Source organism: Ictidomys tridecemlineatus, chromosome 1, assembly GCF_052094955.1.
Source record: "Ictidomys tridecemlineatus isolate mIctTri1 chromosome 1, mIctTri1.hap1, whole genome shotgun sequence".
In the NCBI taxonomy this organism is placed as follows: Eukaryota; Metazoa; Chordata; class Mammalia; order Rodentia; family Sciuridae; genus Ictidomys; species Ictidomys tridecemlineatus.
The window spans coordinates 121,416,483-121,428,935 of NC_135477.1; the positions used below are offsets into that span (position 1 = coordinate 121,416,483).

Consider the following 12,453-nt stretch of genomic DNA (forward strand, 5'->3'; position numbering starts at 1 on the left):
TCTCCCCTTTTCTTTGCCTACTGACTTCTTCTTCTATTCTTTCCTGCTCTCCCTCACGTCTGCTGCTGTCTCCTGGATACCTCTGCTGCCTAATACATTTTGTTTGAGCTCCAGAAGACACCGCAGGGTCCTTTTTGCTATTTGCTGGGTCTCTGGGAGGACTGTGAAGCGTGCACATATAGCTTAAAGCGGTCCCTGTTTGCCCAAGGCTGCAGTGGCCCCAGCTGGCTAGCAAATACAGTGACGTCAGCTTGAACGAACATCCTCATTGGCTTCTCAATTCCCAAGGACTTTTTTTTTCCCCTGAAAGGGGATTAACAGGCGAGTCTACCGTTGCTTTGGCAACAAACTTCCAACCTCTGCCCAACTCTCCGGAATGAGAACATATCTATTAATACATTGGATAGACTGGAGTGTCGGGTTGCTCAAAGCAAAGTTGTTTTTTTTTTTTTTCCCAGTGTAAAACAGTGTACTAGTTCAGCGAGCCTTTGGTGGCGTTGCGATTAGAGATTAGTAAAGCGGCGAGCCCTGTTGAAGGAGCCTGTTGCGGAAAAGTGAAAGTATATTCTCAACAGGTGGCGGCGGCTGCAGGGAATGCAATTGTGGGAACTAATGGCGGTTGCGAGCAGAAAACCTTTGCAAAACAGGCAAGTGGCGACTCTTTTCCTTTTTTTGTGTGTATCTGTGGGGGATGCAGCCACCATCCGCTATTCGGTGGCAGAGGAAATGGAAAGCGGCTCGTTTGTAGCCAATGTGGCTAAGGACTTGGGGCTTGAGGTAGGGAAGCTGGTTGCGCGAGGGGCGAGGCTAGTTTCCGAGGGCAACAAGCTGCATTTCCGGCTCCACCGCAAGACCGGAGATTTGTTCGTGAAGGAAAAATTGGATCGGGAGTCACTTTGTGGCAAAGCTGACCCATGCGTTCTGCACTTTGAAATTGTCCTGGGAGAGCCGCTGCAGTCCTTCCGTGTGGAAGTCAGGGTATTTGATATCAATGACAATGCCCCAAGTTTTCAAAATAAGGAACCACTGTTAAAGATTCCGGAGAGCACTCCTTTGGGTTCGCGTTTTCCTCTGCAGAGCGCCCAGGATTTGGACGTGGGCCTCAACGGTCTCCAAAACTACACCCTAAGCACCAACGCATATTTTCACCTGCACACCCGCTTCCGGAGCCACGGGCCCAAATATGCCGAGCTAGTGCTGGATAAACCCCTGGATAGAGAGGAACAGGCTGAAGTTAACTTAACAATTACTGCGGTGGATGGAGGGTCCCCACCCAAGTCTGGCACTGCACACATCCGCGTGGTGGTTCTGGATGTCAATGACCACGTGCCCCAGTTCTCACGATTGGTGTATCGTGCTCAGGTACCAGAGAATAGCGCCAATGGTTCTTTGGTGGCTACAGTGACTGCCACGGATCTAGATGAGGGCACCAACAAGGAGATAACTTACTCTTTAGCTCAAAACCCAGAAGCAATTCTCCAGACATTTCAGATTGATTCTCATACTGGAGAGGTTCGGCTCCGAGAGCCACTAGATTTTGAAGCTACAGAAACATATGACATTGACATTCAAGCTACGGATGGAGGAGGACTCTCTGCCCACAGCAAAGTTCTGGTGGAAGTGATGGATGTAAATGACAATCCTCCTGAAGTGATGGTCTCCTCTGTGTCTAGCCCTCTGCCTGAGGACTCGCCACTACAGACTGTGGTGGCCCTCTTTACTATAAGAGATCGGGACATCAGAGTGGGAGGAAAAATCACTTGCTTCCTCAGAGAAGACCTTCCCTTTGTAGTCAAACCTACATTCCGAAATTCTTATTCACTGGTGACTGACAAAAGCTTGGATCGTGAGGATGTCTCAGGCTACAATATCACTATTGTTGCCATGGACACAGGACCACCCAACCTGTCCACAGAGACTGTGATAGAGGTGCTAATATCTGACATTAATGACAATCCTCCAAAGTTTCAGAAAGATTCCTATGTCTTGACTGTTCGAGAAAACAACAGCCCTGCAGTTTTTATTGGTAAAGTCCATGCTGAGGATCTAGATTTGGGTGAGAATGCCCAAGTGACATATTCTCTGTTGCCTCCAAAAAGTGGGGATCTATCAGTTTTTGCTTACATCTCCATAAATTCAGATAATGGGAAGCTGTATGCTTTGAGAACTATGGATTATGAAGCCATTCAAGATTTTCAGTTTGTGGTAAAGGCAACTGATGGGGGCTTCCTGACACTGAGTAGCCAAGTTACTGTCAGAGTGGTTGTTCTGGATGACAATGACAACCGTCCAATGATCTTGTACCCACTGCAGAATGGCACTTTGCCCTGCAATGACCTGGTGCCCAGATCTGCAGAGGCAGGCTATCTGGTGACCAAAGTGGTGGCTGTTGATGGTGATTCAGGTCAAAATTCTTGGCTTTCATACCATCTACTTAAAGCCACCGACCTTGGGTTATTCTCTGTTCAGCGACAAAATGGGGAAATCCGAACACTGAGGCAGATATCTGAGAGAGACCCCATGATGCAGAAACTGACTATTCTTGTTCAAGATCATGGCCAACCAGCTCTTTCCACTACTGCCTCACTGAATATCCTGCTGGTAGATGGCTTTTCAGAGCCTTATCTGAGGTTCTGGGATCCATCCAAGCATTCTAAGAAGGTAAACTCAACCACTAAATATTTGGTTATTTCTCTGTCTGTGCTTTCCTTTCTGTTTCTTCTCTCTGTTACAGTGATCTTCATTATTCACATCTACCAGAAGATTAAACATAGAGACACATTCACAATTCAAGAGCATTTCTATGATGACTGTAACTTCCCTAACAACCTGGTACAAGGAGAAGGCAATGGATCCTTATCTCGGCCTTGTACATATGAAATATGCTCAGCCACTGGCACTGGCAATAGTGAGTTCCGGTTTCTTAAGCGCTTTATGCCCAATTTTCCTTTCCCTCATGCCTCTGGAGAGGTAAGAACAGAGGACAGATCCAGTTTACCAACAGATTCTAACAGGAATAGGTCTCGGGGGTCAGAGGACCATACCCAGGTATCTGATGACTATATGTAGCTCACAGTAATAGCCCTTGGTAACAGAAGTGAAACACAATTCTATACTTGGTATGCAAAGCTCTCCTATCCTCACTGAAACAAAAATGGTTGTAGATTACAGTTTTAGCAGACAGAAGAGTACAAGTTTGCTGAAAATGAGAAACCCAGAGTGAGGCTTAACTTACTTAGTACAAAATAGTTATCCTGATCTCTAGTTCATATATCTGTAATCCTGTTTGGAACTGTTTGAAGGAATGTCACCATCTGTAAGAACATATGTGACAGGGACTTCATTTTTATCTCCTCAAACAGGCAAATAATGAATGAGACATTGTTTCCCCCATGAGATTCATTGCAATACTTAATTCTATAAGGATAGCCCTTATTTTGCCTTTATTTTCCAGTAGAAAGGTTGTACATATATAGGTAAAAAGCTTCCAGTTTTGATATATCAGGAAGCAATCATGTTTGACAAAGAGATATAGTTTATTATTCAGAAATTTCTAAATTTTTGTCCCTGATGGGGACCATCTTTGAACCAACATCTTGCATGTCATCATTCATAATTATGAAAATGCCTAGTCAATAGTGGTCTTCACAGATTACCAAGATGGGAAGGAAGGGTAATTCTGATATAAAGAGATTCAGTTCAGGAATGTACTCCAGAATTAATTTTTTAATTTAATTAATTTTTTAATTTAGATATTGATTTCTTAATGATTGTTTGAAGTTTTAAGTAAATCTCAAGTCTTTCTTTCATATCCAGATGTCTATCCTTGCCTTATCAAAGAGCAGTTATTTGAATAAGGGAAATGAAGGGTGAATGAGTATAAAAATAAATTAGGACTGCTGTCCTAAGTGCTATAGAACATTTATTTTGTGCAATTAAGTGCTATAGAAAATTTAAATTATTTTATAATTTGTAGAACAACTAAAAAAATAAAAAGGCATTAAAAGAAAAAAGCTCATTAATACCAATTAAGTGGCCTTAAAAGATATATTTTCAGGTAGTACCAAATTTGATTGCAAGTCATTTTCCTCTGTGAGTATTCTCAAGTGATGATATTAAAAATGAGAAAAAAGGTATTTCCAGTACATCATTCATAAAAGTAGATGGAGTAGGTAAACAAGTTAGTCTTTTTGATCATTATTTTTCCTTCATAAGCTCTTGCGCCCTCTTATTCTAAAAGAAAAGCCAATATCAAAACATCAACAGAACCAATATTACACTCTGGCTTGAAAATTAAGTTAGCTTTAATGAGATTTTAATTTTATACCTTATTTAATACAGGACACATCTTCTTCCAATCTTACAGGAAGGTAAAATATTTGTACCTGGAATTACAGAGTAGTATTCTTAAAATAATTCTCAAACATACATTTATTAAAACATATCATCTTTATTAATATATGCTTCATTTTGGATTTATGACTCATACCTAATGTCACCACACGACTATAGACTTAGTAACCAGAAATATACTAAAATTTAGTGCTGTTATTTCTTAAATGTTGGAGATGCATAGGACAGAATTGGTGTAACCTATTGTTGCCTTCAGTGTTTTCTTTAATATTTTGAGAATAGATGAAGCAAATGCAGAATATCAACAATTTTTATTATTAAATATTTTCCATAAATTGTGTTACAGTCCTACTCATTTGCAGTAAAGATCTTTCTTGCACAAAACAAAATAGTGTTCTAGTGTATTTGGATTAAGATCAGTTAGGGAAGGCTGAAATCAGAGACTTTAAGGGAGAAAGAACATAGAACTAATTTTGTATAAAAGCCATAATTACTTACTAAAACATAATTAAATAAGAGCTACCCAACTACTTGTATTTGATTATATTCAATGATAAATAGAGCCTGTCTTAATGTCAAGGATAAGGAAAGAAAATTACATGGAGCAGTGATTTTCAGACTTTGAATTTCATAAAACATTAATTCACACACAAACACAAACAATGGAAAGGGAACACAGATTTATTTTTCCATGTTAAATGAAATAAGACCTGTTATTTCATACTACCATTATTTCATAAATAACTTTTGTTTTACATTTTGAAGATACATTTTATTTCATTTTTTCCTGTGTCCAGAATTAAAAGTGATAAGTAAGTCAACTAACATTCTCAGTGTTGATTCTTTATAGAAAATTTTTTAATTGTATGGTCTTTATATGGTCTTTCCAGTTTCTGCAGTTTGATTTTGTGTTTATGTGCTTCTTACTTTTTTTTTTTACCAGTTCTTCTTAGTTATACATGACAGTAAGTGAAATAAGCCAATCTCCAAAAAACAAAGGTTGAATGTTTTTGCTGATATGTGGAAGCTAAACCACAATAAAGGGGGGGAGGGAGAGAGAGAAGTTCAGTAGATTAGATAAAAGGGAATGAAAGGAAAGGAAGGGGTTTAGGAATAGGAAAGACAATAGAATAAATCTAATATAATTTTCCTGTGTACACATATGAAAATACCTAAGTGAAACCTATCATTGTGCCCACCACCCATAAGAATTATCTTGGCAGACAATGTCTGCCAAGCTTCTCCACTATTAGTTACTATTTCTCTCCTTGTAATTAATAAGTGCTTGGAGGAAGATACTTTGAAACTTTGTAAATATCATGATTTTGCATAAAATAATAGAATAAGATCAGCATGCTTGTATAATTTTACAAAATGGAAATAAAATTTCAATATAAACGGGAAGACAATAATCTCATGACAAAAACCATTCATTAAATACAAAATATATGGAGTTTTGTGAAAGTTTTGTCTTTTTCTTATTTATGCATTAAACTAGTGAAAATATTGTCACTGAGTTCATATTTGAGTACTGGATTAAATGATGATCTAATCTAATTTTTATCTAGATTTCAAGTTCCCATGAAAATTCCTATTGTACCTGAAAATTAAAAACTATGAAAATCTCTGTATCATTGAACTGAATATGATATGATGAGGCACACAAGCTGAGATTAAGTCCAGGTATCCACAAGCAAATTAAAGAATGGAAATAACTAGGACAATTATTCTTAACAATATGTCAAGTAACATCAGAACTATTTGTATTTATTTAAAGTTGTAAGCCAAGAGCCTTGAAGAGTGTCTTATACAAAATGATTGATATTTAAAAAATTAAAAGTATCTATGTTGCTTAGGCAAATTGCTTCAATTGCCTTTTTAAAGTTTGGCATATAGGCCTACATTTCTACAGGAGAATTTAAACTCTTTACAAAACTTTTAATTGTAATTTTAGACTTACAAAATTGCAAAAATACTTAAGCTTAAGAGTTCCTATATATTTGTTTGGCTTCCCTTAATATTAACTCCTTACATAACGATAGTGCAATCATCAAAATTAAGAAATTAACACTGGTAAAATTTTATTAGGCTACAGACTTTATTCAGATTTCACTATTATCCCCCAGTGTCCTTTTTCTGTTCAAAGATCCAATCCTGGATCTCATAGTACATCCAGTTGTTTTATAGCCTGAGTCTCTACTATCTGTGATAGTTCCTTAGTCTTTCCTTATCTTTCATAACTTTGAGGCTTTTGAAGAGTACTAGGTCAGTTATCAGTAAAATCTCTCTCAGTTTGGCATTGTTTTTTGTTTTCTCATGATTAGGCTTGGATTAGGTTTTATTAGGAAGAAAACTACAGAAATGTTGTGTCCTTAGAGCATATTATCAGCAGGTGTATGATATCGATATGTCACTATACTGGTGATATTTTTTATTGCAAAAACACAACAAACATTTACTTTATTAACAATCTTTAAGTGTGTATAGCTCAATATTAAGATGATTTCAATTTTTTTTGAGGTGCTCAGGATCCAACCCAGTGCCTCATGCATGCTAGGCAAGCACTCTATCACTAAACTACATCCCCGTCCTAAGGTGATGTTAATCTTGAACTCTTGGTTAAGACAATGTCTGCCAAGCTTCTCCACTATTAGTTACTATTTCTCTCATTGTAATTAATAAATGCTTGGAGGAAGATACTTTGAAACTTTGTAAATGTCATGTTTTTGCATAATTTTAATATCCACTGCTGGGTATTTACTGCGGCAGTTAATATTGGGGCATTCTAATGGTGATTTTCTGTTTTCCTGATTCATTTACATTAGTTTTTCTTCCATAAGGAATAATTGTGTCTTCTCCCACACTTACTCAGTTATTACTTCTTTATATATGGACTCATTAATATATATTTTAGTATTGGTGTTATGATCCAGTATATCATCATTTATTTTGTTGTTCAACAAACCCTTTTATCTGAGATGAAAAGTGATTTTTAAAAAAAATATGTTTTAGTTACAGGTGGACACAATATCTTTATTATATTTTTATGTGGTGCTGATGATCAAACCCAGTGCCTCATGCATGGTAGGCAAGCGCTCTACCTCTGGGCCACAACCCCAGCTCAAGATAAGAGTGACTTTTAAGACGAGAAGTAGCCACATAGAATACCTTGAATCAAAATTAGTACTTTTTAAACCCTATGTTAGATTATTTTAAACAAGCATAAATTTCTTTAATCTTGTTAAAATTTAATAACAATGAATATTTTAACTTTAAAGTAAAAGATAGTGACGTGATTTCAAATTTTAATTACAGGTATAAAACTACTAGACATTAAACAATGAAAATTTTAAAATGTTATGCAGATGTGTTTATATATTTATAAGCCATGTATAATACAGTTGTCATTTAAAATAAATTTATATACTGAAATCAAACATACAGATATGTAAGAAATGTAATTGGTTTGTCAGATTTTATGTAATTCTCCTAAAAATAAATAAATATTAATTTTTATGTTTTTCTATTCAAAATGAAATTGTCTCATAGAAGCAAAATTCTTCCATATATAATTTTCCTGAATACACTTTTGCTTTCCACAGAATTTAATATTTTCAGAGTGAGATTAATCGTACATTCTTCAACCAAAAGTTTGACTTAATTTCCAAATCTAGGTAACATTTTTAATAATATTACTTGGGTATATTTTATGTTTATAAAACATTGACATGGACTTAAAGGTGAGAATAACTAAGGGTTCTTTGATCAAGCTTGTGAAATAAATGTATGCATCTGTGTACCACACTCTGCCCTACACACAGAGATTATAGATAACAAATAAAAACAGAAAATTAAATAATGCAAAACAGAAATGGAACAGATAAAATAGTAGGGTTGAAACCCTTGGATTTCTGAGATATAAGATGGGAATCTGACATTGGATGCCATTAGTCTGAGTATTATGGGCTCTCAGGAACAAAATATTCTCTATGAAAGATGGAGAATAAAAGCTACAGTCACTATTTAGGGGATGGAACTAGGGAAGGTCTTTCTTGTTCATACTAGAAGGCTGAAAAACCATTTGCTGAAGATTCTTGAAGCTATTTATTAATATGTTACAGACCCAAGAAGGCTAGAAAATTCTGTGGTCAACAAGATCAATGAAGTCATATATACTATTTCTGGTATCATGATGGCTGGGAAACCTAAATCATTATTATAAGACATAATTCTAGACCATGTTCAAATGGTGTAGGAGATGAACAAAGGTGAGGAGAGGAAGGAAGTAGAAAATAACAGTTTTTAAGAGTACCACTTGTTATGTTTTAAATATGAAGTTCATGTATAAGAGAGTGCAAGACTTTTAAAGATAAAACTACTAGATTATTAGAGTTAAAGCCTAATCAGTGGATTAATACACTAATACAGATTAACTGGTGGTGATTATAGGCAAGAAGGGTGTAACTGGAGGAAGTAAGTACCTGGAGATATGACTTTAGGGTTTATATTTTGTCCCTGGTGAGCAGAGCTCTCACTCTGCTTTCTGGTTATCATGAGCTGCTTTCCTCAGCCATGCCCTTCCACCATGATGTTCTGGTTCACCTTTAGCCCAGAACTATGTAGTTAGACAACCATAGACTAAACCTTTGAAACCATGAGCCCAAAAGAAACTTTTCATCCTCTAAGTTGTTTTTGCCAGGTCTTTTGATCTGTGATGAAAAAGCTGAGAAAAACACTCAAAGACTGTTTAAGATGCTTGCAAAAATGAATTAAGACATTACACTCATAAAAATAACTACAAATTATGAAGTAAACAAATAAAGACAGCTAACAAGAAATTTTAGAAATGAAACATGTTCATAGTAATAACACTTCATCAGATGGCATAAAATTTAGGTCTGAAGCTATTGAAAGACAAATTAACAAACTGGTATATAACTAAGGAATTCATCAATATCACAGATAATATAAAAATTATGAAAGTGTAGTTAAAGACATTAAACTTATCTTCTGTTATGTGGTAAGCCACACCAAATCCCGAGGCATAAAACAGCCACTGTGTTATGTTTATAGACACTGTGTATCAGGAATTCAGATAAGCCTCTATGATGCATAAGGCCTCAGCTAGAAAACTTGAAAGGCTAGGGATGACAAAGTGGTTATGAACTTGTGTCATCTGGAGGTGACTTCCCTTACATGACTGCTGCTGGCAATCAAAGAGAATACTTCCAAAAAAATTTGCATGTGTCTTACTTAGGTGGCATGGGTTTCTTTACTACATGGAGGCTGGGATCCAAAAACGGCATCACTTTCACTATAGTTTCTACTGGTCAAGCAATCACAGAAACAAGATTAGTGAAAAGGACACAGAATTGAATAGAGGAATGTTAAAGAATTTTGGGATCATGATTTTTTTTTATTCTAGGGATTGAACCCAGGTGTGCTTCACTACTAAGCTACCTCCCTAGCCCATTTTTTATTTTGAGACAGGGTCTTACTAAGTTGCTTAGGACCTCACTAAGTTGCTAAGGCCTTGAACTTGTGATCCTCCTGCCTCAGCCTCCCAAATTACTGGGATTACAGGCGTGTACCACCATACCGAACTATGGAGCCAGGTTTCAAAAATGCCACATAAGACATGAAATATGGATTGAAAAACTTCAATATAGTACCAATAGAGGTTCCAGAAATAAAGTTAGAAATGATGGAGAAGTTAGTTAGTTCTGGTTCTTGATAAGATGGCAAATTAGCATGGGCTGCAGATACCCTTCTTCTATATCAGTGTGAAAGAACAATATATCAAAACATTACAGTGTCTGCGAAATAATGGGGAAACCCTAAGAAACTCCTAGGAAGGCTGAAGGCTGTTTCATACTAGCATACTAAAGGCTTGATGAAGGCTGCAACCTGGGAAGGAGGGAAGTTATAATGTCCATAATATGATAAATTAAAAATAAATCTCCTACCTTTGGCTTTGGACAATAAATGCCTGCCTGTTGACTGGAAATAAGAGACAACAGTTCAGATCATGGGTATAGTTGTTAGCAATGGTAAAAATCAAGGCAATGAAGAAACTCTGCTTGGGTTACGATTTACATTAGGTAGCTGTAGAGCTCACTAGCCTTGGACATTCATGTCCCCCTCATTTTCCTTTCTCAAACAATATAATTAGTGAATTATAATTTACACTAATTCCTTCATATGATGCTTCTTCCTGGGTGAGGGGGGGAAATGGAAGTTCAAACATGAAGGACTTCTTGATAAGGGGCTGTGAGACAGTAATGGCTTACTGGGGTTTTCTGGTACTTGGTATTTCCACTTAAGAATGCATTCTCTCTGCTTTCCGTAGTCTTATCCTGGCTACAAAGACTAGATCTAGCTCATTTCTCTTCAATATATATATATATATTATCATGAAGAATATCTGATACACAATATATTTGAGAGAAAACATACAATGTTTTTCTGAGTCTGACTTGTTTTTCTCATAATGATGGTCTCTAGTTCCATCCATTTTTCTTAAAGGAAGGGGATCAGGGGGAAGGAGGAGGAAAGGGTTGGGGAGGTATTGAGAAGTTAAACTGATCAAATTATATTTTTAAACACATATGAATATGCAACAATAAAAAACCACCATTCTGTATAATTAATATGCACAAATGAAAACATCTGAAAGCATACCTCCTTTAAAATACACTATTACAGTTACTATTAGAACTGAGATATTATAAGTATTGAATAACAAATTTAAAATAAGCATAAGACACTTAAGGAAAGAAATAAGCTACCGAAACAAGAATTATAAACAGTTTTTAAAAGTGGAAATATTAGGCATAAAAGTACAATAATTGGCCAGATATGGTGGACACATCTGTAATCCCAGAGGCTCAAGAGGCTGAGGCAGGAGGATCACAAATTCAAAGCCATCTTCAGCAATGGCAAGGTGCTAAGCATTCAGTGAGACCTTGTCTCTAAATAAAATACAAAATAGGGCTGGGGATGTGGCTCAGTGTTTGAGTGCCCCTGAGTTCAATCCCTGGTACAGCACCCCCCAAAAGTACAATAAGTGATACAAAACACAACAATCTTAAAAAATATACCCAGTAAATAGCCTCAAGATAAATAATCAACTAACCAACAAATGCTGAAAGAAATAATCAGCAATTAAGATGATACACCACTTTGAGAAACTTGGAGCTCAAATGAGCAAAAGTAAGGAAAGACAATATCTCTGATATGTGGAAGCTAGCCATAATGGGTATGGGTAAGGGGAAGAATAGTTCATTAAATGTGGGACTGGGGATATAGCTCAGTTGGCAGAGTACTTGCCTCACAAGCATAAGGTCCAGTGCTCAATTCTCAGCACCATACACACACACACACACACAAACACACACTAAAAATAAGAAGTTCACTAGATTAGACAATGGGAATGGAGGTAAAGGAGGGGATAAGAAAAGGAAAGACAATGCAATGAATCTGACATATATTTCCTATGTGTATATATATGAAAATGACACAATGAATCTCATCGACATATACATCCATAAGAATGGAATCCTAACTAGAATATGATATATTCCATGCTTGTATAATTACATCAAAATGGGTTCTGGTGTCATGTATAACTAAAAAGAACCAATAAATAAAAAACTAGAAATGAAACAAGAAACTTAAAATGAATATCCATTCGATATTAATACATATTTTGCAGGGACAAAATAATGAAAAAATTATTAACATCCACATTTGTTTAAGGACATATTAAACACATTAGGCTGAATACATATTTTATTTACATATAAATGAAATAGAAAAATGGAAGTGATAAAAGTTAGAAGAAAATGAAGTAATAAATTGACAGGTTTTCTTTAAGGACCAAACTTGACAATGTACTATTAACTGACTAATATGATGGACTCTCTGAATCTAGAATTTTAAAAAAGAGATATGTTACTTTCAAACAACTAGAATAAAAATAAATGAACTTAATTCAATAGAACACAGAAATGGAGGGGCTGGGGTGGTGGCTCAGTGGTAGACCACTTGACTAGCACATGCGAGGCATTGGGTTTGATCCTCAACAAAACATAAAAATAA

The 12,453-nt window shown here is 36.1% G+C and overlaps 1 protein-coding gene across 1 annotated transcript; it reads left to right on the forward strand.

The window, feature by feature from the left end:
- Positions 1 to 315: 315 nt before the first annotated feature.
- On the forward strand, positions 316 to 4,742 carry Pcdhb1 (protocadherin beta 1). The gene has a single exon (XM_005324266.5). The coding sequence runs from the start codon at positions 595 to 597 to the stop codon at positions 3,067 to 3,069; it is 2,475 nt and encodes an 824-aa protein (XP_005324323.2). The 5' UTR covers positions 316 to 594; the 3' UTR covers positions 3,070 to 4,742.
- Positions 4,743 to 12,453: the final 7,711 nt, after the last annotated feature.